The sequence below is a fragment of the Vitis riparia genome, chromosome 17 (genome assembly GCF_004353265.1).
Source record: "Vitis riparia cultivar Riparia Gloire de Montpellier isolate 1030 chromosome 17, EGFV_Vit.rip_1.0, whole genome shotgun sequence".
Classification (NCBI taxonomy): Eukaryota; Viridiplantae; Streptophyta; class Magnoliopsida; order Vitales; family Vitaceae; genus Vitis; species Vitis riparia.
In genome coordinates this window covers 11,274,891-11,301,500 of record NC_048447.1, presented here as the reverse complement: position 1 = coordinate 11,301,500, position 26,610 = coordinate 11,274,891, and the positions used below count along the sequence as shown (strand labels likewise).

The 26,610-nt window shown below is 39.1% G+C and overlaps 1 protein-coding gene and 1 long non-coding RNA gene across 3 annotated transcripts; both read right to left on the bottom strand.

Moving 5' to 3' along the window:
* Positions 1-505: 505 nt before the first annotated feature.
* On the bottom strand, positions 506-24,609 carry LOC117904632. Of its 2 annotated transcripts, none has more exons than XM_034817328.1 (4): positions 24,518-24,609; positions 24,098-24,274; positions 18,800-20,167; positions 506-948 (listed from the first exon to the last, which is right to left on the bottom strand). In XM_034817328.1, the coding sequence occupies exons 1-4, from the start codon at positions 24,530-24,532 to the stop codon at positions 913-915; spliced, it is 1,596 nt and encodes a 531-aa protein (XP_034673219.1). In that variant the 5' UTR covers positions 24,533-24,609; the 3' UTR covers positions 506-912. The 2 variants fall into 2 exon arrangements, with proteins under 2 accessions (XP_034673219.1, XP_034673218.1); XM_034817327.1 differs by lacking the exon at positions 506-948 and adding an exon at positions 8,387-8,464.
* On the bottom strand, positions 9,164-15,955 carry LOC117904633. The gene is made up of 2 exons (XR_004649608.1): positions 14,452-15,955; positions 9,164-9,388 (listed from the first exon to the last, which is right to left on the bottom strand). It is a non-coding gene; the product is annotated as an uncharacterized LOC117904633 (long non-coding RNA).
* Positions 24,610-26,610: the final 2,001 nt, after the last annotated feature.

Below are 26,610 nucleotides of genomic sequence, written 5' to 3'. Positions count from 1 at the left end.
AAATATTTTTTAATTTCTAATTTAGGCTTGTCTCATACTCAAAAACACCATGGCTTGCAACACAGCTCAGTTTGGTTAACAAAAGCAAGTACAATTTATTTTCTTTTATTTTCCTTAGCTTTCTGATAAACCAAACAGATGCAGAGAATGGAAATAGAAGGACTAAAATCCAAATGTGAAAACAGGAGAAATTTAAACAAGGGAATGCCATTCATGGTTTGAGAGAGAATCCCAAAAACCATTCAGAATCTCTGGAAATGACCATAATGCAGATTCAATTCTAATTTCTGACAGGAATATTTACTAAATTGCTCTATCAAGATCAAAAGGCTTGGAGTTGTGGAGGAAGAAACTCAGCCATCATTTGGCTGACATTTTCAATCTGAGGAAAGCACTTCTCTCAAAAGCTTACCAATGAGTGTATCTTAGACATGATAAAATAGTGGTGCCCTGCTGCAGAGTTGGTATGCCAATGGCATGACAACCATCAACCATTTTGCACCAAGAAACAAAAATCCCTCCAGCATCTCTACAGATACCATTCATTTAACTCACCCACACATACAAGTTATCATCATACAACAAGGAGTAATCTGTGTTAAAATGTGGCAATAGAATTTACTTAAATAAAACTGATCAAGATTTGGCCAACACTGCCATAAACAATTCACAATTCATGTCTGAGAGAGAGAGAGAGAGAGACAGAGAGAAGTTAAAGAAATACAGCTCTGGTAATAACTTACCGAATATCATGCCTAAATATCATCGACTTGGGGATCTACTTTTGTCTCTTGATAAGACAGTCATTCATCGGTTTTCTTGACTAAATCACCTTCAGAACTACATTGCAGAGGGAGGGACCATCCCATTGGCATCCTGCATGTTGGACACCGTTGCTGCTTGAAGGCAAATCTACTGCCACCATTTTTTCTCTGACAAAGATATTAGCTGTGCACAAAAAGATGCAGAAAGATGTCAATAAACATATAGTTGACACTTAAAGCACCAAAGGAGTTCATCATGCCACGGAACCACACAAATATATTACAATGAACAACAAGGCTATCAGAGGGGATATGGTCCAAGGATTTTCTTTTATGCTCAATTACCAGGAGTGTTAAATAGTCACCAAGAAAAGTGCTTCCAAATGGCATAGCAACACAGTTACAAACAAAATGACAAAGGGTGAAAGTAATCTTGGCCCCAAATTTTGGTGGAACTTTAAGAAAACATAAAAAATATTTGAAGTCTCACAAGGGAACAAATAACTTGATTTTATTAATTTTTAAACTCTTAGATGTCTCTAAATTATGTCCTTGCTTATCAATGAAAAAAGGGAGAAAGTTAAAACTCTCAGATGTTGTAGTTCTCTTCAAACATAAATGTAAGTACTTCCTATGAGCTTCATTTAGTCCTCAAACTAATTAATATGTTTTTGTAACACATCTTAACTTCCTTATCTGAGTCACTAACGCTTTACCAATGTCCTTCTGCACATTCCATATGTAATAATTCAGGACTCCTGCTTCCAACCCTTTTTTTTCTTTTTGATAGGTTAATAACCATTATATTCATCATATGGACAGTGCCTAACAAAAGGGCGCGCTAAAGTATAAATGGTGTATACAAGATGCCAAAATGCCACACCAAGATGAGGGATACATAAAAAACAACTCCCACCCGCTACCCAGAGGTCAACCAACCAATGAAGTCTAATATGAACAAAGAGCAATTTGCCAGTACAATCCGACCCACCCCAAAAAATTATATATAAATAATTGTTTGATTGCTTGATCCATTTTTTCAGTATTTTAAAATGCCCTCCTATTTCTCTCTTTCATGCTCCATGATAGGCATAAGGGCACAACTCTCTAAGCTTTCTTCCTCTTTTTCCCAATGAAGTCACAGCTCAAGGGTGCATTCCTTAGTCCAACCAAAGTGTAAATCAGCTGCCATAAGATGACTGCTTTCAAGCAATGAAGGAGGATAAGTCATCACATTACTTATCCTTCCAAAATTTCACTCTCCGCCCATTGCCCACCTTGAAACTGATTCTACAATTAAAAACCTCTGATCCACTTCTAATTGTCTTACTTATTCCTGCTTGATACCTTTCCCTAACTACTCTTGAGCATCATCCTCCCTCTTCCTCCCCATATTTCCTTATAATCACCTTCTTCCAAAAGGAGTCCCTCTCAATACCAAATCTCTAACACCATTCACTTTGAAGAGCTATGTTGAGAATGGACATATTTCTAACACCCAAACCCCCCTTTACTATATGAGACTTTTCTCCATAGCATCTCCCCCTCAAAGGAAATCTCTTCGAATTTTTTTCAACCTTACACTCACATTTCTCAAGATGAAAAATAGGGACACGAAGTAAATTGACAAGCTAGAAAGAGTGTTTTTTATTAGAGTTAGTCCTTCCCCTTTAGATAAGTATTGTCTTTTCCAAATAGCAAGTCATTTTTGAAATTTTTTCTCTACCACATCCCAAACCAGTGTAGATCTGGAAGGAGCTCCCAATGGAAGGCCCAGATAACTGGTAGGGAGGGAGCCCACCTTACCTAAAATCCCAACTAGGTTCTCCATATCAAAGACCACCCCCCACCCCTACTGAGATCAACTCATTTTACTCTATAATGATTTTTACATCTGAAATTATCTCAAACCACATGAATACCAAGCTCAAATGTTCCATACGCTCCTCACTGGCATCGCAAAGGATGAGTATATGATTAGCAAATAACATGTGGAACACCTTCATTCCTTCTTCTCTTCCACCCATAGAAAAGCCCGTTAAGAAGCCCCCTTCCTTAACCCTACTTAGAATATGGGAGAAAGCCTTCATAGCCATGATGAAAAGGTAGGAGGATATTAGGTCTCCCTTCTCAAGCCTTTGGAAGTCTAGAAAAAAACACAAGGATCCCATTAATCAATATAATAAAGCCACATATAGAAATGCATCAATTAATCCACCTTATTCACTTCAAACAAAAACCTATTTTTTTCTAAGTTGCCAACCAAAAACCTTAATTATTATTATTTTTATCAGAAAAAATAAATGTATTAATTAAAAGTGAATAAAAACATGAGAAGGATGAGAAATCCTCCCCATGATATACAAACCTGATCAAAAGACCCAAAGAAACCTCCACTATACAAGGAAAGCTATACAAAAAGAACAAAAAAGCCTATACAAGTATAACATCTCCTGAAGCTCATTTAGGAACCTGATCCTGTAGGCCCAACCCTTGGATGTACATATCGAAAGCCAACTAAGCTGAATTACACTCAAAGAATAGGGATTAAATATGTCAGTACTGTAAGTCCAAAAAGAAACATAGAAATGAAGCAAGTCCCACATCATCTCTAATGTCTTCCAAGTATCTTTGAAAATCCTAGCATTCCTTTCTCGCCATACAATCCACAACAAAGTGAGACAAATGATCTTCCAAAGAGTCTTGCCTCTAGTACAGTTTCAAAAAACTTGAAAGAAATAACCATCATATCAAGAATACTGTCTAGCTAAACCCACACCATCCCAACTTCTGAGAATATCCTATGCCATAATCTCAAAGTAATTGGACAATTTAGGAAGTAATGATCAACCATCTATCTACTCCTCTTACATAGGATGCACCAATCAAGGCTAAGAGCTTTGAAAGACCTTCTCAACTATAGCATGTCATTGGTATTTACCTTTTTATGTGTCATTAACCAAGTAAAGGTCATGACCTTAGAAGGGACGCTTGATTTCCACAAAAAAAATCAGCTAGGTGGAAAGGAACTAAATATGAGAAATTGGACAAGGCTAAGAATTTTTTTACTAAAAATACTCCTGAAAAAGAAGGTACCTAAGTTTTTGCATTTGGAACAAAAGGAGACAAATGTACATGGGAAAGTAAAGGCATTACTCTCTCAAGATCTTCAATTTCCACATTAGTCAAAATTCCGACAAAAGATAAAATCCCCAGACAAAGAGGTATCATTATCCAAAATGTAGGTTTCTAATTGCAGTGACTCTAAAAAGTCTTGAAAATTGTGAGCACATAGATTGAACCCCCCACCACAAATCTTCCAAAAAACGAATTCTAGTCCCATTACCCACCACAAAACGAGTGTGTGTAGAAAAAACTTGAAGAATAAGTGCAATGACCTTCCAGGGGCAACAATATGACCATCTGACTATATTGTTGGCATCTCATCCATTAGGATGTGTCCCATAGATACTCAAGATAACCTAATGCCAAATGGCAGAACTTTCCTTAAGATACCTCCAAAGCCACTTCCCTAATAAAGCTTGATTCCTTAAAGCAATTTTCTCAAACCCTAATCCACCGAATTCATTAGGCCTACACACTATATCCCAATTGACTTGATATCTTTTAAGACCCCTCCACCCAAAAAAAAAGAACCCATCCATAGAAAATCTTTTTGCATTTTTTCAATCCTTGAAGTTATTGAAGCTAGAATCTTCAAAAGAGATAAGAAGTAGCTCAGGATATGTGACAAACAAGATTGAATTAGGGTAATTCTACCTACTAGGGACAAAAAGACTTTTTTCTACTCATCTAACCTTCTAGAGACTATCAATCACTAGATCCCAAAAGGAGATTGATTTTGGGTTCCCCCTTAAAGGAAGACTCAAATACATTAAAAGCCAATTAGAGATTGCACAATCAAGCAATGAAGTCATCCTGGCGATTTGATCTTGACTAATGTTGATTTCGGAAAGAGAGCTCTTATTTATATTGATTCTTAAACCTTGACAGATGCCCAAACACCAACAAAATTAGCTTAAGAGACAAAAAACCTTAATTGATACCATCACATGCTTTCCTGATATCCATCTTATATATAACCCTACTTTCAGTGTTTTTCAACCTTGAGTCAACTGCTTCATTTGCTATTAGAAGCGCATTTGGATTTGTTTGTCCTCGGCAAAAGCGTGTCAAGAAGTTGAAACCACTTTACCCACCACCTTCTTTAGTCTGTAACCGAAAACCTTTGCAAGAAGCTTGTATAACCCTCCACCAAATTGATAGATCTTAAGTCCTTTAAATCTTATTGCATCCCTTTTTGTTGTAACTAGCACTATAAAAGTGGCATTGAGGCTTCTTTCAAAAGAGCTTACCACAAAGAACTCTACAAAAAAAAACCATCACCTCACTTTTTCACAAAATCCCAACTAAATTGTAAAAAATCCTTTGAGGTGTCAATTGACCCAAGGGCTTTATCCCCACATTAACTTGAGAGGGCTCAAAAGGCTTCATTCTTAGAGAATGAAGACTACAAGGACTCTAAATCGTCATTACTTGAAATGTCAAATGACATCCCATTGATGTTCGACTTCTACTCCCTCATTTCAAAGAGTAAACTATAGAAAGCTTTTGTCATTGCCTCCTTTATATTTGTGTCCTCCGATAAAAATTCGTCATTCATCTTGATTTTAACCAAATGGTTTCTTCTTTTACAAGCATTAGACATTTTATAGAATAACTTCATGCTTTTATCTCCCTCTTTTAACCATAATTCTCTTAATTCTTGCCTCCATGAGACCTCTTCCATTGCTACCCACTTTCTAAACTTATTCGTTGCCTCCCTCTTAGCCTCAACCTCCTCCTTTGAGACGATGACTTCCCTTTCCTTTCTTAGCATCCCAAAAACCATTTTGATGCAAAGTTATCACTTTGTTGGTTGTGACATACCTAAAAACATATTTAAACCATACTTTTAGCCTCTATTTCAACACTTTTAGCTTAAATGTTAAGATGTGACCATACAAACCAATCACATTGTAGCCTATCTCACCAATTCCTAACAAGGTATTTGAACCCTTCTACTCTTAACCACATGTTTTCAAACCTAAATGGCATTTTGTCCCTTTTTATCCCTCCTCCATCTTGTAAAATAGGAGCATGGTCGGAACTTGGTCTTGGAAGGACACTTTGAACTAATCCACTAAAGCAGTTCTCCCAACCTTCAAAAAACAAGGAAACGATTCAACCTTAATGAGAATTGATTATTTAACCCACATCTCCTTATGAAAAGACTACTAGAAAGAGAGAGGACCCTTAAATGGAGTTCCTCAATAATCTCCAAAAAAAGTCTCATTGATATTATGCATCTCAAGCAGTTCCTCCTTCGCCCAGGGAACTTGACCACATTGAAATATCCTTCGATACACTAAAGGTCATTCCAAAGCCCTCTTATATCACATTCTACTCAAAAGTCCTCTCTCTCCTCATTTAGAATTGATCCATACAGTCCTAAAAACATCCAGATGAAACTATCCTCACAATATTTGAAAAGATAAGAAATTGAATGCTCTTCAAGTTCCATATCAATTAGCTTCAACACCCTATTGTTCGAAAAAAACAAAATCCCCCTTGCCTAACCCTTGGCATTCATAACACCCCATTCCAAAAATTTGCCCACACCTAAACCTCTCAAAATCTTCATTGACATTTGTTGAACCTTTGTTTAATGTAAATATACAAGGTCTAGCATTTGAGATAAAATTAGGGACTTATACGACTTTCTACTTTTCTCGCTCATTAATCTCTCCAACATTCTAAGAGAGAATACGAATCTTCACTAACAAACCCTAGCTATCTCCCACCTACTCTTTCCACTCCTCCCTTTACTTGAATTAAACCTAGAATTGATGGAGCACTCCAGCTTGTGGAGCTCCCTCTCAAATCTAAACCTGAGACAAAATTCTTCTCAATCCTCACATTACGAACTTTGCCTTTTCCTTTTTTTTTTTTTTTTTTTTTGATAGATAAACACATAGAATATATTAGAAAAAGGGCGCTTAAGAGGCAACCCGAAGCATACAAGGAGTATACATGAGCCTACTCTTTCCACTCCTCCCTTTACTTGAATCAAACCTAGAATTGATGGAGCACTCCAGCTTGTGGAGCTCCCTCCCAAATCTAAACTTGAGACAAGATTCTTCTCAATCCTCACATTACGAACTTTGGCCTTCTTTTAGAAAAAAGGCGCTTAAGAGGCAACCCGAAGCATACAGGGAATATATTATAACTTTGCCCTTTTCTTAAGCTCCATCCTCTTAAAGAGAGTCAGGATTTCTCCCTCAATACCTTCAATTGGCGATTTGACAAACTTACTGAAAGATGCCCCATTGAAGCAATCCACAAAGGCATGGTATTCCTCTTCAAGACCATTGGGAGGAATCCCCCTTCACTGCTCCACATGCCCCTTCCAACCCCCCTACTTCCATATCACCACCACTTCTCATGGATCTCTCCACAGACTCCACCAATGTGTTGTTGTTCAATATGATATGTAGAGGCCCAAACTTCACGGCCATGTGCTCAACTGAACGTGCTCCAGGTTGTTTCTTCCAGTAATTCAAACTCCCAACCATCCCTTCCTTAAGCTTATTACCAGCCATGGTTCAATCATCCTATGGGTATCACTTCTATGCATTTATTACAGCAAATTTACTCCTAGAAGTATATAAAATCATTTTCCAGATATCAAGAAGCTGCAACATTTAGCTCTTATTATCACTTTTCAGTTTCAATAAACATTCTCATTAAGATCGACAAAGACTTCATTTTAAAGGATGGTTTAGTGCTTTCAATTCTAGGAATAATAAAATAGGATAATTTTATCTTCATGAGAAGTCTAACTGGCCCCTAACTTAATAATGATTTACACAACAGACTGTAAATCATAGAAAACCTTGTCCCCTACTTCAACTAACAATATAATACATAGTAGCCTTTGTGGGCAAGAAGTGCAAAAAGGCTTGGAAGACAGTCTCTTTATGTATTTTTTAGACAATTTGGAAGGAAAGGAACAGACTTGCCTTCGATAACGAGGAGCTTTTGGTACAACATCTAAAAAACTCCTTTGTTTGTACTTTTTGGTCTTGGACTAAGTCATATATAGATGAAGGACCTCTTCCTTTAATCAATTTTTTTTATTGGTTGGCCTCTAGATGAGGGCAGGTGGTGTTTTTTGTAACCCCTCCTTTTTGTAGATTCTACTACCAGGTGATAGTCATATACTTCCTATATGCTTGGGGGCGCTTTTTGGGTGCCATTCTTCTTATTCAATACTATCTTGATTTTACCTATCAAAAAATAAATAAATAAAGAACTTATCCCCAAAACAATCAACTAGAAAGACTTTTCTGAGGTGAATGCTCATCCTTGTTCATCTCCTCAGCAATAAAATCAACTCATAAGCAATTATGGGGCTCGGCCACATCAACCCAGATTCACTCTATTCCTTTCTATTCAGGATTCACTTTCATAAAGATCAAACCACAGGTTTTATGTTAAGAAAGTGCTAAGATGCACCAAAAAGCAGCAGTGTATCACCTATGAAATGACTAAAGGATACTTACTGACAAGAATACTTAATGCCCTATTAGCCTTTGTACGCATGATAAAAACTTAATTTGCACCATCTTCTTCTTCTTCTGCAAATGAAAATATATTAAAACCGCCACTCCAAAAAAGGGGAACACACCTAGTACACAGGAATTTGCACCATCTTTTATCACACTTACATATTCAAAAATTATGGTTGGTCAACTTGTCAACAGACAAACTGATTGTTAAAGTGTACTTTATATGTATTGGCAATTCTAGTTGAAAATTGTGACTAATTGCATTGAAGAGAGTAAATTCAGAGCAGATTTTAATATTTTTGCTCTTCATTATTGATTTCAAATTAAACATTCATGCACAGCATTCATGATTTGGAATTGGAAATTTCAAATTCTCTCAAAGTGCTTAATTCTATCAGCTTGACGTTGCAATCTCTAGGGAGAGGTTATGTCCCTTTTTTTTTTTTTCGATAAGTAAACACATATATTAGCAAAAGGCAAAACGCCGCATAGCATACAAGGAGTATATGAGGCGACGAGGGCCTCTCAACAAAAAGACAAAAGGAACAAAAAACCCACCGACCCTTAACTGGAGGCTAACCACTCCAAGAAACCTATAAGGGAGCGAGGCTCTGCACCACTATACAATTTTGCCCACTCCCACACATTACAAACAAAAGAATTCTTAATTTTATGAATAGCTAACTCTCCCCCCCCTGAATGCTAATTTATTCCTCTCCTTTCAAACCGTCCAAAAAATAAATAACAGAATGGATCTCCACATTTTCGCCCTCTTTTTACCCACAAAGAACCCTTCCAGCTAAGAACCACCTCCTTTACAGATTCTGGAAAGACCCACTGGGCACCAAACAAACCAAAAACAATCCCCCACAACACTCTAGCCATTGTACAATGAATAAGTAGATGATTTACATTTTCCTCATCACTACCACATAAATAACAACGATTAGGAAGCTGTCATCCTCTCTTTTGAAGCCTATCAAGGGTAAAAACCTGATAGGCCTCCTATACGTTATGTGTATAATAGAAAAGGGAAGAGGAATATACTACCACCTGGCAGTTAGTTGTAACAGCGTGAGTGGAGGTTAGGTCACAATTGGATACGGGCTGAGGGGAAGGTTTAAATAGAAAAGGAGGGGGAATTACAGAGAAGGGGAATATTGTGGATCTGGTAGGGATTTGAGGACCAGTTGGGACTCTTGTTTCTTGAAATTCTTGAAATTCAATAATAATTCTCCATTAGATACCTATCAATTTGGTATCAGAGCATCGATCCAGATGGCTCAGAAAAGGAATGAAGGTCGCGTGGATTTTCTAGAGAAGGAAGTTGGAGAAATCAGAGAGGAGATGCAGCGCTTACCAGGAATGGAAAAGACGGTGATGGACCTTGCTCAGAACGTAATGCGAGTGCTGCAGTCGCTGGAAGAGACACAGAAGGCAGTGGCGGCGTTGTCATTAGGGCGGAACACGACGACTGCTGCTCAACGAGAAGATCGGGCAGGATGGATCCCTGGAGTTAGGGAACCCAGTGGGGGGGGGGGGGGGGGATGGCGTCGGATGAGATGAGGCGAGGCGGAAATGGAGAATGGCGCGGCAACCGACGAGTGGAAATGCCTGTATTTACGGGAGAGAACCCGGACGACTGGATCTTCCGGGCCGATCGATACTTCGCAACGTACGGACTCACGGAAGAAAGAAATTAGTCGCCGCCGCGATGAGTTTAGATGGGAACGCACTCTCTTGGTACCAGTGGACTGATTCGAGGGAGGTGTTTAGGAGTTGGGAAAATTTGAAGAGGCGGCTGTTACTTCGCTTTCGTCCGACTCAAGAAGGGAGCCTTTGTGAGCAGTTTTTGGCGGTGCGACAACAAGGGACAGTGGCAGCATACCGGCGGGAATTCGAGATTCTGGCGACTCCATTGAAAGGAATTTCGGAGGAGGTAATGGAAAGCACGTTTATGAATGGGCTGCTTCCTGAGATCCGGGTTGAGCTACGTCTATTGCAACCATATGGGCTGGGCCACTTGATGGAAATGGCCCAAAGAGTTGAAGACAGGAATTTAGCCATGAGAGCAGCCCGTGAACCAAATGGCCCAAAGAGCACCAAAATGTTGTCATCTGCAAATCGAGGTGAGTGGAAGATTAGGGAAAATTTTCAGACTAGGGCAGTGGCTGTTGGCGAGAAGACGATGAGCCAACGACGTGAGATTCTAATAAAGAGACTGACGGAATCGGACCTTCAAGCCCGTAGAGAGAAGGGGCTCTGTTTTAAGTGTGAAGAAAAGTTCTCCCCTGGTCATCGTTGTAAGAAAGAATTACGGGTTTTATTGGTGCACGAAGATGAGAAGGAAGGCGATAACCAGTTTGACGACAGAGCAACCGAAGAACCTGCACTCATCGAGCTGAAAGACGCTGTGGAATTATCTCTAAATTCCGTGGTTGGTTAAACTACGCCGGGAACTATGAAGATCAAAGGGACGATCGGGTCAAAAGAGGTAATCATCCTTGTAGACAGTGGGGCTACCCACAATTTTTTATCCCTTGAATTGGTTCAACAATTAGCACTTCCATTAACTACAACAACGAGTTACGGGGTGATGATGGGAACCGGGATATCCGTGAAAGGGAAGGGCATTTGTAGAGGAGTTTGTATTTCAATGCAGGGGCTCACCGTAGTGGAAGATTTTCTTCCACTTGAATTAGGCAACACTGATGTGATTCTAGGAATGCCTTGGTTGGGGACCTTAGGAGACGTGAAGGTAAACTGGAAGATGCTAACAATGAAGATCAAAATGGGGAAGGCAGTGATAGTGTTAAAGGGAGACCCGAGCCTTAGTCGGACTGAGGTATCTCTTAAAGCAATGGCTAGAGCACTGCAGCACCATAGCCAAGGGGTATGGGTGTAACTCTGTCAGACTTCCACCACTTCGGATTTGAGTGAAGGAGTACAAGAGGTCCCGAAAACAGTTAAAGAAGTATTAGCTCAACATCAGCAAATTTTTGAGCCGATAACAGGGTTACCACCAAGTCGTGATATTGATCATGCCATTCAATGAATTCCGGGAGCATCTCCGGTTAATGTCCGACCCTACCGGTATCCACATATTCTAAAGAATGAAATAGAGAGATTGGTGCAAGAAATGCTGGAGGCAGGAATTGTTCGGCCTAGCTTAAGCCCATTTTCTAGTCCAATGTTGTTGGTGAAAAAAAAAGATGGAGGATGGAGGTTTTGTATAGATTACCGCGCTCTCAACAAAGTTACAGTCCCGGATCGGTTCCCCATTCAGGTGATTGATGAGTTACTTGACGAACTTCATGGCGCGACCATTTTTTCCAAACTAGATCTAAAATCAGGTTACCACCAAATTCGAGTCCGGCAACAAGACATCCCCAAAACGGCATTTCGCACCCATGAAGGTCACTACGAGTTCTTGGTGATGCCTTTTGGGCTAACCAATGCACCAGCGACTTTCCAATCGTTAATGAACCGTATATTTCGGCCACACCTACGGAAATTTGTGCTCGTATTTTTTTATGACATATTGGTCTACAGCAAAGACTTGAAGGAGCATTGTGACCATTTGCAAAGTGTGTTGTCCATTCTGGCGAACCACCAACTGCACGTCAATGGAAAGAAATGTCTCTTTGCTAAACCACAATTGGAATACCTGGGCCATTTGGTTTCTGCCAAGGGGGTTGCTGCTGATCCCAACAAGATTTCAGCCATGGTAGAGTGGCCCACACCCAAATCCCTTAAAGAATTACGAGGATTTCTCAGATTGACTGGATACTACCGTCGATTTGTAGAGGGATATGGAGCTATTTCTTGGCCTCTCACTCAGCAACTCAAAAAAGATGCTTTTAATTGGAACCTAGAGGCTGAGGTAGCCTTCCAAAAATTGAAAACAGCTATGACAACAATACCGGTTTTAGCTTTGCCCAACTTCAGCCAACTCTTCATTGTAGAGACGGATGCCTCGGGGTATGGTTTGGGTGCCGTTTTGATGCAAAGTCATGTACCAGTAGCTTATTTTAGCCAAGTCCTCACAGCAAGGGAACGACAAAAGTCCATATATGAAAAAGAGTTAATGGCTATTGTCTTAGCAGTTCAGAAGTGGCGTCATTACATGCTTGGTCGCCACCTTATTGTGCGAACGGATCAAAGTAGCTTGAAGTTTCTACTAGAGCAAAGAATAGTGAATGAGTCGTACCAAAAGTGGGTCGCAAAGCTGTTTGGGTATGATTTTGAAATTCAGTTTCGGCCGGGAATGGAGAATAAAGCAGCTGATGCCTTATCTCGCATCCCCATTTCTATGGAGTTAGCTGCCCTCATGGTTCCCAGTCGCATAGACACTTCGTTGATCAGTTCACAAGTTGAAGCTGACCCGCACCTTGCTAAGATTAAACAGAGGCTGTTGGATGATCTGGATGCTTATCCTAGGTATTCCTTGGACCATGGCATTCTCCTTTACAAGGGGCGCCTAGTCCTTCCCAAGGCCTCACCCCTTGTTCTAGCACTTCTTCAAGAGGGCCATGCTAGCGTGGTTGGAGGGCATTCCGGGTTCTTGCGGACTTACAAACGACTCACAAGAGATTTCTTTTGGGTTGGCATGAAAAATGATATCAAAGAGTTTGTGGAGAAGTGTCTAGTATGTCAACAAAATAAGACCCTAACTTTGTCGCCTACTGGGTTACTACAACCACTGCCTATTCCAGACAAAATATGGGATGATGTGACAATGGACTTTATTGAGGGGCTTCCTAAGTCTGAGGGTTATAACTCCATTTTAGTTGTTGTGGATCGACTGAGCAAATATGCTCACTTCTCACTACTCAAGCATCCTTTCACAGCTCAAACGGTGGCTGCTATCTTTGTTCGGGATGTTGTCAAATTACATGGATTTCCCCGTTCCATTATTAGTGATCGTGACAAAGTATTTCTTAGCCGATTTTGGACAGAGCTATTTCGGTTGCAGGGTACTTCTCTCCGTCATAGTACCGCATATCATCCGCAAACGGATGGACAAACGGAAGTGGTCAACCGTTGTGTGGAGACATACCTTTGATGTTTTTCATATAACAAGCCTAGACGTTGGTCTACATGGATTTCATGGGCAGAATACTAGTATAATACCACATTCCACTCTTCCACTAATACAACACCGTTTCAAGCAGTTTACGGGCGAGACCCACCCCCGTTGATACGTTTTGGATCAGATTCCACCTCTGTTCTGGCAGTGGATCAGTTATTGCAAGAGCGTGATCTAATTTTAAATGAATTAAAGGATCATCTCTGTTGTGCCCAATCCAAAATGAAGTCATCTGCAGATGCTCATCGACGTGCAATCCAATTTGAAGTTGGGGATTGTGTCTATATAAAGCTTCGTCCGTACCGTCTTCGTTCCCTTGCCAAGTGACCAAATGAGAAGCTCTCCCCACGATATTTTAGCCCTTACAAAGTAGTGCAACAAATTGGTCCAGTGGCGTACAGGTTAGAGCTTCCTTCTTCGACAACTATTCATCCAGTGTTTCATGTTTCCCAGCTCAAGCGGGCTCTTGGTTTAGCTGATTTGTGTCAGCCACTTTCCCCTATTCTTGCTGAGGATTTGGAATGGCTTGTGGAGCCTAATCAGGTCTTAGATATTTGCCAATCTCCCAATAACAATCAGCTTGGTATTGAAGTACTTATTTAGTGGAAAGGACTTCCTCAGTTTGAAGCTTCATGGGAATCAATTGACACAATTAAAGAGCACTTTCCTGACTTCCACCTTGAGGACAAGGTGTCTCTCATTGAGGGGGGTAATGATAGGCCTCCTATACGTTATGTGTATAATAGAAAAGGGAAGAGGAATATACTGCCACCTAGCAGTTAGTTGTAACAGCGTGAGTGGAGGTTAGGTCACAGTTGGATACAGGCTGAGGGGAAGGTTTAAATAGAAAAGGAGGGGGAATTACAGAGAAGGGGAATATTGTGGATCTGGTAGGGATTTGAGGACCAGTTGGGACTCTTGTTTCTTGAAATTCAATAATAATTCTCCATTAGATACCTATCAAAACCCTCCCCCAAGTAGCTTCCCACGCAAAGAACGCTAACTTAGAAGGAACGTTCTCCACCCAAATGCCTTTTTTAGGAAACATGGATACACTAGGGCTCATCATCAAACCATATGCTTCCTTAACGCCAAACTTCCCATTTTTTCCTCCTTTCCAAAAGGTCAAGTCCTCCTCCAAGGTAATTCTTTGACTCCTTAAGATTTGGAGTAATTCGCCTACCATGTTCAGCTCCCAATCATTGAAGCCTCTAATGAACCTTAGATTCTAACCTCCTTGACCAGAATTCTGGTCCCACATATCCCCCACTGTGGCATTCCTTTGGGCAGCCGCAACGAAGAGTTGAGGGAACCTTCGAGACAGCTCCACATCCCCACACCAAAGATCCTTCCAAAACCTAATTCTGGTGTCTTTTCCCACCTTAAAAGTCATATTATCCCAACACCAATCAGCTTCTTTCAAGATCTCCTTCCAAACCCCAACACCAAACGCCCCATTTGCCTTTTTAGTCCTCCACCCAAATTCCTCTTGCCCGTATTTTGCCACAAGAACTTGTTTCCACATCTCGTCCTTGGCCCGAGCAAATCTCCACACCCATTTTCCAAGCAAAGCTTTGTTCAAGGGGACTAACTTCCTCAAACCAAGCCCCCCCTTCTCCTTACCCACACACACCCTCTCCCAATTGACTAGGTGGGCTTTTCTTTCCGTACTTCCCCCTCCCTAAGAGAAATCTCTTTGCAACTTTTCTAGCCTTCTTGCCACTGTCCTAGGCATACGGAAAAGGGACAATTGATATAAAGGCATGCTAGCCAAAGTACTCTTTATGAGGGTGATTCTACCGCCCTTGGAGATGTATTGCCGTTTCCAAAGGGCCAATTTCCACTTCATCCTTTCTTCCACCCCATCCCACACACAAGAGGCTTTATTAGACGCACCCAAGGGCAGCCCCAGGTAAGTTGATGGCAGCTGACCTACCTTGCATCCCAACTCCATAGCCATCTCAAGGATCTCTTCCACCTCCCCTACTGGAATAATTTCACTTTTAGCCAGATTTATCCTCAGCCCTGAGACGGCTTCAAACCAACATAAAATCCAGCTCAAGTAGGTCATGTCTTCTTTCCTAGCCTCACAGAAAACTATTGCATCATCCACAAAGAGAAGATGGGAAATATTAACAACCTGCCCCCTGCCCCTCCAAACTTTGCACCCAGAAATGCAGCCCCCTTCCACAGCCCTCCGAATGAGGGCACTCAGCACCTCCATTCCCATGACAAACAGATATGGGGATATAGGATCACCTTGCCGTAGCCCCAAACCCCATTTTTTGCAGAACCCTCATCAAGAACTGCCAATTTACGCTGTCATACGCCTTTTCAATATCTAATTTGCAGATTAGGCCTTTCTCTCCTCTTTTTTGCCATGAGTCGATCACCTCATTTGCAATTAGAGATGCATCCAAAATCTGCCTTCCCATGACGAAAGCATTCGGATCTGAGGAGACCACTCTACCAATCACATTTTTAATCCTATTGGCCAGCACCTTGGCCAAAAGTTTATACAGCCCGCCCAGGAGGCTAATAGGCCTGAAATCCCCCAACTCCTCCGCCCCTCCTTTTTTTGGTAGAAGAACCAGAAACGTGTTATTGAGGCTCTTGAGAAAGACATTTTGTTCATGGAACTCCTTGAACATCTCTAATACCTCCTCTTTCACAAACTCCCAGCAGTATTGCCAAAAAGCCACCGTGAAGCCATCCGGACCTGAAGCCTCGTCCCCATTCATGTCCATTAGGGCCGAATGGACTTCCTCCTCCATGAAGGAAAGCTCCAAAGTATCCGCTTCTTGTTGACTAATCTGATTCAAATTTAACCCCCCTATATCCGCCATCCACTCCTAGTCTTCCATTAGTAACTGTTGAAATGCGTCTACTATTCTCGTCCTTACTTCTTGCTCCTCTGACAGCCAAACCCCACTGACTTTTATTCTATCCACGGTATGCCTCCTTCGGTGTGCGTTTGCCATTCGATGAAAATAACCCGTATTTCTATCCCCTTCTCTTAGCCAAAGCTCCCTTGATAACTGTCTCCAGTGTATCTCCTCCAAATTAACCCACTTAGCATATCCTTCTTTTGCCTTCTTTTTTAATGGAGAATTCCTCCGCTGTCAGTCTCCTCTCGCTTTCCACTTGATCCCAGTATTCCACTTGTTGTAAAGCAGCCAATTTATTACTCTCCAAGTTCCCAAACACCTCCCTATTCCAGAATTTTAAATTCTGTTTAATCACCTTCAATTTTGTAGCCAGCTTATAGCTAACCCTTCCATTAACCGACATCCCCTGCCACCAACTCCGCATGAGGTCTTTAAACCCTTCCACTTTCAGCCACATGTTCTCGAACCTGAAAGGTGAAGGACCTCTTCTTTTGCCACCCCCCTCGATTAGAATTGGAAAATGATCCGAAATAGGCCGAGGTAGTCTCTTCTGGGTCACATTGCTGAACTGATCAAGCTAGTTGGGAGAGACCATAAATCTGTCCAACCTAGCCCAGGCTTGATTATGAAGCCCCCCACTCCAAGTAAAGGATCCTCCTTATAGGGGAAGGTCAACAGGCTCAAGGTCATCCATAACCTGAGCAAACCTCCTCATAGCTGAGGTAACCCTCCCTTGCCTACTTCTTTCCCCTTGGAATAGAATAACATTAAAATCTCCCCCTACACACCAGGGTTCTCCCCAAATTCCTCTAATTGCCCCATATTCGTCCCAAAGACACTCCCTATCCTCTTTGGTGAAAGGGCCATAAACACCCATAAACACCTAGACTACCCCATTTTCCACATTTCTGAATTTACAAGAAATTGAAAATTGGCCCTCCTCCCACTCCAATATTTCCAAGGACCTTTTGTCCCAACAAATCAGCACACCTCCAGCTGCTCCAACAGCTTCAAGAGCTCTCCAGTCTAAAAATCTCCCCACCCCTAAACTTTTCACCACCCCTTCAGTCATTAACTGAATTTTCGTCTCCTGGATACAAAGCAAGTCCACCTTCTATTTTCTAACAACAGACTTAATCATCCTCCTTTTATTAATGTCGTTTGCACCCCTCACATTCCAACTCAACAGCTTGAGATTCATTAAACAATCATTAATTGGCCCCCTCTACTCTTTAGATGACTGTTCTTCTTGACACTCCCCTTATATTTGACTGAACACTCCAACCTCTTGAGCTCCCTCTCGAATTTTGATTTCTCCAACATCCCTTTGCTATGTATCCTTTCCCGCCTTTTTCTAATCTTGGACAAAAAGCCCAGGCTTTCCTTCTCCAGGCCTTCTGTTGAAAATCCCAAAAGCTTGCTAAATTTGGCCAGGCTACTCTCCTCCCAATTAATCTCCTTCTCACCCCTGAGATCCTGGGACCCAGCCTGAACTGGATTCCCTTGAAGGAGTTGAAGGAGGCTGAGATGTTTGCTTTCAAAAAGTTTGAAGTGGTTTTACTGACGTGCAGATTATGGGAAAATTTGTGGCTTCTTCAAGAGTGACAAAGTGGTTCAAGAGGTAGAGTACAAGAACTTCAAAAGGATCTGAAGTTGAATTGTGAGGTAAGTTACTTGCTAAACTCTGTACTTCATTTATTGTTTTAGTGGGGCAGTCCTAGGCTTATGGTTTTCTGTCCTATAAGGGTTTTCACATTTAATTTGGTGTCCAAATATTTTGTGCTATTGTTGTTGGAATCATCACATTTAAGTGGACTAATCAATTATGGTTCTTCACACTAAAAATTTGGAAGCACTACCTACTCAACTCTCCGAGGTAATTCTGTAATATTAGGAACCAGTATTTTCACTGTTATATGGTCAGATAATAATGTCACCATTGGAGGATTCACCCAAATATGGGTGGCAAGCCATCTTTTGACTTCTCTACAATTTTTATCTCCTGGGGGTCCAACAAAGGTGACAAAGTTACAGTTTTTGGCACATGACTAAAAGGTAAATCTCGAAGATAATGGATCTAACTAGGGACTGCAACATGGTGGAAGAAATTTTGTGATTTACATGATCAAGGCCAGTTCAGTTTGAAGTGGAATTTCAGACCCAACTCAGGTTCAGATTTGAGTTAATTTCCTCATTTAAATATCATTTCTATTTACTATTTATGGCACCCACGATATACTATACTGTACATGCAATGTGTGACCCTCACTTAACATTGATGGTATAATGTACAAGTATCCTATATATATATATATATATATATTACAAGATTGGGCTTGAATAAAAGTATGATAGGAGCAACTTATGTGTAAAATATATAAGATATACATATCTCTCACACAAAACCAAGGGAAGAAGTTTACTGACCTGACGAGCAACCTGCGCTAATTGCCGACTGTCTCGAGATGATTCAGGTATCAAGCTAGCCTGCTGTGGCTCAGAAGGGCCATTTTGTGTCTCATCTGTGCTTCTCTTCAAAGTGTTCTTTTCAAGAGAGATATTCCCATCAGCATGGCCCAAAGTTTCCTTCTTTCTCTTCCTTCGAAATGTGTACTTGAGCACAGGTTGACTAAGAACCACATCAGTTTTATCAGATACCTTCAGATCTGAGTTCACTACTGACACATTAGCTGTCTCAAGATCCATTGTACAATTTTGAGCTTCTGAAATCTCCAGAGACCCACTTTCTTGTCTCAACAAAACTGTGTCATCTATCAACACCTTATTCTTGTTTAGTGTACTTCGAGCAGTACATGCTTTCACAAATTCAGCATCATTTTCAGCAACTTCTATGCATTCTGACTGTTTACTTGTCTCAGTTGCATCTGAGGGTAATTTTAGGGCTGCAGGGGATTCTGGATCCTTCTGAGATTCATTTGCAGTTCTATTGGAAGGGGTTTCACCAGATTGAAGATCATTGGTGATTGCATAATGGTAAGTTTTGGAGAAAGAAAGATCAGATGCTTGATGTGTTTCTGTAACTTGATCAAGAAGACATGTAGAAGAGGGAGTTTTATTGCTATATCTAACAGCTCTTTTTCTTTTTCTGCGAAAGGACTTAATAGCTTGAACAGGGTACAAGTTTCCATCTTCTTGCCTTATTTCTTCGGCTTCATCTGGGTTCCTCTCCATTCTACACACATTGTCATCCTTGGGAATGGATGTCATATAGATCCCTTCACCACCCTCTTCTTCTTCTCCAATAGTTGTTTCATTCATTGCACCATCTACTTGTCCAGAAAGAGATAATTTCCCTTCCAACAGGCTGCTTTCAAAAGCACGTATTCTCTGGGTGCATCCATTTCTGTACAGCTCAGGCTCTTTGCTCCTTGTGACTATGGAGGCAAAATCCCGGTTAGCAACAAAGCAATTCTCCATATATGAATCATTTGCCCCATAACATTTATTGCCCTCATTTCTCTTATTAAAAGTTGAATTTTTTAGGTCAGATGTTGTGACAGGCTCAGGCTGTGAACCTGTACGAGGAAGTATCAAGGAAGCAGATGCACTGAGTTTATACTCCTGTGGTGCCTCTACCTCAGTACCAGCATTGCCCTTGAAACTTTTTTCATCCAAAGGCTGCAATTGTTTCTTTGTCATCTTCTCCAATGCATTTTGCACTTCTCTCAACTCCTCCCTAAGTTCTCGCACTATATCTTCTGCTTCCTCAAGCTGTGCTTCAAGCTCTTCAATTTTCTTCTGTTGACTCAAGGATATCATTTTTGCTTCACCGATCTGTAAATGTGGCAGAATCAATCAATGCTGTATTTTTTTTTATGAAAATCAATAGTGTATTTGTTTAGCACAAGTTGTATAACAAAAGAACTAGATCAAGAAAGGGAAAGCGAAATGATGCAAATTTGACACTGACAAAATCTCTAAGTTGCTTGACTGATTAATAAATTCCAATAATATATTTAGTGCATGCAACAAAGGTAAACAAATATTTAAGTGCCCTTTTTTTTTTTTATTGGACTATATTTAAGTGCCCTTTGGCAGGTGCTTTTAATATAATTGTTTTTACCTATCAAAAAAATATTTAAGTGAATGCAACTTTAAGATATTAGAAACTAAGTAGATTGTTGTAGTTGAGACACTAACTACCGTTGCATCACTGATCCAGAAGGAAACAGTTTCCCAAAGATTGGTTACCAAGTTATTTGCATCAATCCTATAAACATAATTTTCTCTGTAACACAATTGACCTAGTGGACTGGTGGCCCCTTAGGATTCAGGTTGAGCCTGCAAGATCATAACCAACAGGCACCCTTGGTGACTATGTAGTACTTTTCCCTTCATCACCTTTCCTGCCCTACACCCCAACCCTTGGCCCAGCTGGGGAAAAAATGGAGAATATCAAACACCAAAATTTTTAAATGATGATTTTATAAGAGTCAACTTGACAAAGCTTAAAGCATAACTAGTTGGCATCTGCTACATGAATTTTTTTTATTTTTTATTTTTTTGCCAATTAGCTCTCTTTGAAGCCATGATTGTTTCAAGATAATGAAAATTTACCACAATAATTATTAGTTTCCCCATATTATTCCAATAATCATGATGACATTATAAGATAAGATTTTTAGATGATATACAATTATAGTAATAAAATTTGCATGTTGTATAAAATGTCTACAATCAATTAACTAGGACATCTGAATTTGATAACCAATTTTCATAAGCAGAATACTTCTAATGCAAAGATATTACTGTTCTCTAATTCTGTTAGAGCATAAATTGGTCCAATCCATTGCAGAATGGTTTGCAATAACCACATACACTTCATTAAAATTAGTTCAGATGCCTTAGTCATTTTATCGGCAGAAAGAGCTACTTATATCAACTCACTAAGCAATCTTGTTGACATTTCCAACATTAATTGGATGACCATGGTTTTTTTTCTTTGATAGACTTGGTTCATGAATAATGAAGCCTTGATTCTATTTCACACTTATGAATTATAACCAACACAAAATCATAACACATTCATAGTATATATGTTACACATCATAGTAGGGTTTTTCACCAGCAAATCCACTAAAGTTCTTTGCAACAGAATCCTTGTAAGCATTATAAATGCACAGGAACTAGTGAAACCTTGATTTTAGAAAACACCAATATGTAAATAAATCCCACTCTATGCACAGGCATGTGTTTATAAGTTTTGTTTTGTGAACAAGTACAAAGATTGTGGGACTCACACATATTGTTCCCAATTATTCTCTACCACTATAATCCCTATTGCACTTCTCCTTGTATACTTGACATGTGCAAGATTTGCCACTTTTGAGTCACTTTTCCATGAATCGTTATTTAGCTACTGAAAGAAAAAAGGAAAAGAAATACACACACACTTACTCAAAAAAGAAAAGAAACATACACACACGCATACACACTTTACCACTATAACAATTTGAAACAACTAGAAAATTGGTAATGAAAAGATTATGTTTTAATGAAATACTATAGAAAAGGAAAAAAGTAGCAGATGTCATAGTGCTGTTGGATGACAACCAAAACCAACTTTCACATCTACTTAAATTAGCATTATTCCAAGCCCTAATCCCCTAGTCACTAGTGCGTCTACATTTAACTGATCCAACATTCATGATTTAAATCCAGGATAAGGTAATAACAGATAGAAATCAAACAAACCACCTACCTGCATTTGGAACCTCCAGAGTGCCCAAAATGGAAACTCAATTTTGATGGTTAAGTCAAAAGGATGGCATTGCAGTTGCAAAAGCAAGGTGGGCAGGCTAGTCCCTGAACTAACAGCCAATCAATCACACTAAAACTTCCAATTGCCTTTAACCTCTATCTCATCCATGCGTATGTACCAAGCTAAAAGAGTATCTGACTTTTTAGCTAGTCTTGGCTATACTAGTAAAATAGAAATAATTTGGCCTTGTGATATTTCTATACCAACAAAAAGCTTGTAGCAGAATTGCATGTAACATATGGGGTTGGGCTAAATTGTATATTGGTGAGGAGCCGCTTTCCCTTATAGGTTTCCTGGAGTGGTTAGCCTCCAGATAAGGGGCGGTGAGTTTTTGGTTTTTTGCTTGTAAGGCCTTAGTTGCCATGTATACTCCCTGTATACTTTGGGGCTAATTCGCCTTTTTTGAATGAATTCTGTGCTTACTTATCAAAAAAAAAAAAAGAAGCTTGTAGCAGAATATGATAAAGACGTAGTTTTCTTTGAATGTGCATTTTTCCAACTACAAACTGAACATGCAGTGTCCAACAACATGAGATCATCATTTCAAGTACAATGATCCAACGGATGTCAAGAAAAAATTCAAAGGACACATAACATCAAATCAAGCCCTCTTTCACAGGAAAAAAGAAAGGCACAGGTGATTCTTGAGATCAACGCAACCAAACAGATTAAAATTCCTCCCTTCTATTGCATGATCAACAACAAAGCCGATCTTATAAATCCAAACAACAAACCAACACTCCAAACACTATGAGCACATGTTCACATTTTCATTCCATGGATAAGTACAAAAAGTGTGGGACTCACACATTTTACTCCTAGTTGTTCTCTACACCAGAATGCCTATTGGGCTTCTCCTTGTGTATATTCCTCATGTGCTAGGTTTGCCCCTTTTAAGGCACGTTTTAATGAATTATTATATAGCTACCAAAAAGGAAAAGAGAAAAGACACACAAAATGCCACTATAACAATTCGAAAACACATTAGTTCCTTTGAATTGATGATGAAAGATTATGTCTTGATGAAATACCATAGAAAATTAAAAAAAGTAGCAGATATCTTAATGCCGTTAAATAATGACCAAGACCACCTACCATATCTACTTAAATTAGCATTACTTCAAGCCTTGACCCCACTGGTTTCTAGTGTATCTGCTTTTCAATATCACGACAGGGATGGTTTAAATCCAGGATGACGTAACAACAGGATAGAAATGAAGAAAACAAATATTGTGCTCATAACCTCCAGATTTCCCTTGATGGAAGCTTAATTTTGACATTTAGTCAAAAGAAAGAAAGGCATTGCAGTGATGATAGTATTGTGCGCGAGCCAATCCCTTAATTAAGGGCCAAACCGATCACATTAAAACTTCTAATACCCTTCAAACCTGCATTTCATCCATGTGAATATACCAATGCTAAAAGAGTATCCAACTCTTTAGCTAACCTAGGTGTAGTTTTCTCCAAATATACTAGATATCTTTTTCCAACTAACAACAGAAAATGCAGTGTCCAATGACACAAATTATTTATTTCAACTGCAACGTTCTAACTGATATCAAGAAAAGCAATTCAAAGAACATAAATTTATGATATGAAGCCCTCTTTCAAAGATAAAATAAAATGCACAAATGATTCTTGAGATCAACACAACCAAGCAGATTAAACATTTCCTCACTTCTATTGCCTGATCAATAATAAACCAGCTCTTATCAATCCAAACAACACTCAACATTCCAAACGACCCAATCAAATCAATAAAAGAGAAAGAAAGAATTCACAGAAAACAGCAATTGACACACAACACCCATATCAACAAACCCCACACAGATAAAACCCCAGCTATAAACTCATGAAAACATCAAATAAAATACAAAAAAAAAAACCATAATCAAAACCCACAACAAAGACAAAACCCATTTGAGAAGAGGAGGATATTATACCTTAGAATCCATCATCTGCTTGAGCCGAACAAGCATACGAAGTGCTTCTTCTTTCGCCATAAATAGATCCTGCTGAGAGCTCAGAGCCTTCCGCTCCGACACCATTATTCGAGCCGCCGCCTCCTTCGCCGTATTCAGAATTGTCTCGGCGTAAGCCTTCTTCAACGCCGTCAATTTCTGCACAAAAGAGAAACCACCCAAGAATCACACCAAATCCTATTACCCAATACTCAAATACCACCATTGGATTCACCCAAACAGGCCCGAAATTGATCCCCATTACACGATTCATCATCCTCAAAAAAGCAGCCAAAAATAACAGTTTAAAATTCCCAAAAAAAATTCAAAAAAGAAAAAACCATATGGTTGTGGCGGCGGGGGTGGCAGTTGTGAGTCTTCAAGATTGCAGAAAACCCTCACCTCAGAATCTTCCATTTCCGTTCTACTTCATCACACTGTTGGGGCTCAGTGGAAAGAGGGGGTTGGTTGTTTCTCTCTTGCTTTTGTAGCAGCTGTCTGTTATGAACTGAAACTTCTCTTCTCAATCTGATCGTTTTACCCCTACCAAACCAGCATTATTACGAAACTAACCCGGAAGGTGACAGACCATGACATCGGTGCGGTTTGTTTTTCGTTTTCCCTATAGGCGGGGATGTGGGTCCCAAGTAAGCCTTGCGCCAAGATGGCGTGGACCAATAAAAGGACTACATGTTAATATCCAAACACGTGGCAAGTGCATGCAGTGGCTTTATATGGGAGTCAGTGGACGGAGGGCCGTGATTGAAAGAGGGTTTGAGAGATGGACGGTCAAGATTAAAGGTTCGTGTGTTGGGGTGTTGGGGTGTTGGCGGGAGAAGTTGTGCATAGCGATGGAGAAGTAACATGTTTTTGAAAGAGTAAAGACCCTGTAGTGTCAGCCTCAAGTCAGAATCCATTGCAGGAGGTCAAAGGTTCTTTTTTTTTTTTTTTTTTTTTTTTTTGAGAATTTAATTCAAAAATGAAAACAACTTCTGAATTAAAATAAAGTTTTGTTTTTTAAAATAAAGCATTGGAAACGTGCAATAATGAGTGTAGGGAAGACCAAAACATTAATTTAAATACTATTTGATTACATTTTGATTTATTTCTTGTAGTTTCGTAGTTGCGTTTACTTTTAGTTAGCTGTATGTAACTTGAGTTGATTCTTTGATTTTGGAGTCACGTTGGTTGATCGGGGTTTTGACAAATAAATCAAAAAATAAAAATAAAATAATATTTTTTAAAGATATATTTTTAAAATAATAATTTAAAGACCACGTAAACATCAAAATTTTTAGTGAAATAAATTATTATTAATTTGATCTTCAGAAAAATATGATTTTCTAATTTGACAAAATTTGTGATCGATGAGTAATAGGTACTACGCATATTATAATATGGTCAAATTTGAAAAACCATAATTTTAAAATTTTAATTCATTAATTTCACTTATAAATAAAGGTGATTTCCTTCTACGAAAAAACTTGTTCGATTCAACAAACGATTATACACAGGAAAAGAGGTTTTATATAAAATCTCATTTCAAATTCAAAAAAGGACAGAAATGTTACACATGTGATTTTCGTCTTTAAACAAGTCACTTGTGGTCTTTGAGTAATCTATAAAATCAATTTCATCATCGTCTTTCGATAATAATCAAGAAAAAAAAAAGTTGTATATTATTTTGTAAATGAATATTATAAATTGTACCCACAATTTATCACTTTTAATAAAAAAAAATTTCGTGTGCATTATTTTTTGTATTATTTCACTTACATTGGAGGATTTTCATGAAATTTGTATATACGAATTATTTTCAGATGTATAATATTCTTTTAAGACATTAATGGATAATTGTCTTTCAAAAGAACTACTTCAATTTAAATATTAAATATTTAAAGAAACAACTTTAAATTTGAAAATTTATATTAAAATTATTTTTTGACAATACAACTGTTGTATGACATAAATACACTATGTTATAATACAAATTATTTTCAGATGTATAATATTTTTTAAGACATTAATGGATAATCATCTTTCCAAGGAACTACTTCAATTTAAATATTAAATATATAAAGAAACAACTTTAAATTTGAAAATTTATATTAAAATTATTTTTTGAAAATACAACTGCTATATGACATAAATACACTATGTTATAGGTTAAAAAAAAATTAATACAAATTTTAAAATTTAAAGGTAATTAAGCCAACCGTTTAATATCCTATTTAACCACACAACAATATGTCCTCGATAAATATGAATGATATGAATTATCTTATAGGAAAAAACCCTAACAAATATTCTAAAAAAGAAAACAAAAAGAAAACATTTTCCTTGTAACCAAAGCAATTCAATTCGAAGTATCAAACCATTTCTTACCGTTGTAGCAAGATTGGGGCCAACCCGTGTGCAAGGAAGAAGGTCATAGGACCAATACCACGTGATCCGGCCCAAGCCCAAGGTCCTGTTATCCATATAAACTACACGTG

Excerpts from the sequence above, each read along its gene's own strand:
- LOC117904632 (XM_034817327.1), bottom strand. Across the intron at positions 20,168-24,097 it reads AGCAGATGATGGATTCTAAG|ATCGGTGAAGCAAAAATGAT; the intron begins GTATAATATCCT and ends CCACATTTACAG. Across the intron at positions 8,465-18,799 it reads TAGCGCAGGTTGCTCGTCAG|AAGAAGAAGAAGATGGTGCA; the intron begins GTCAGTAAACTT and ends TTTCATTTGCAG.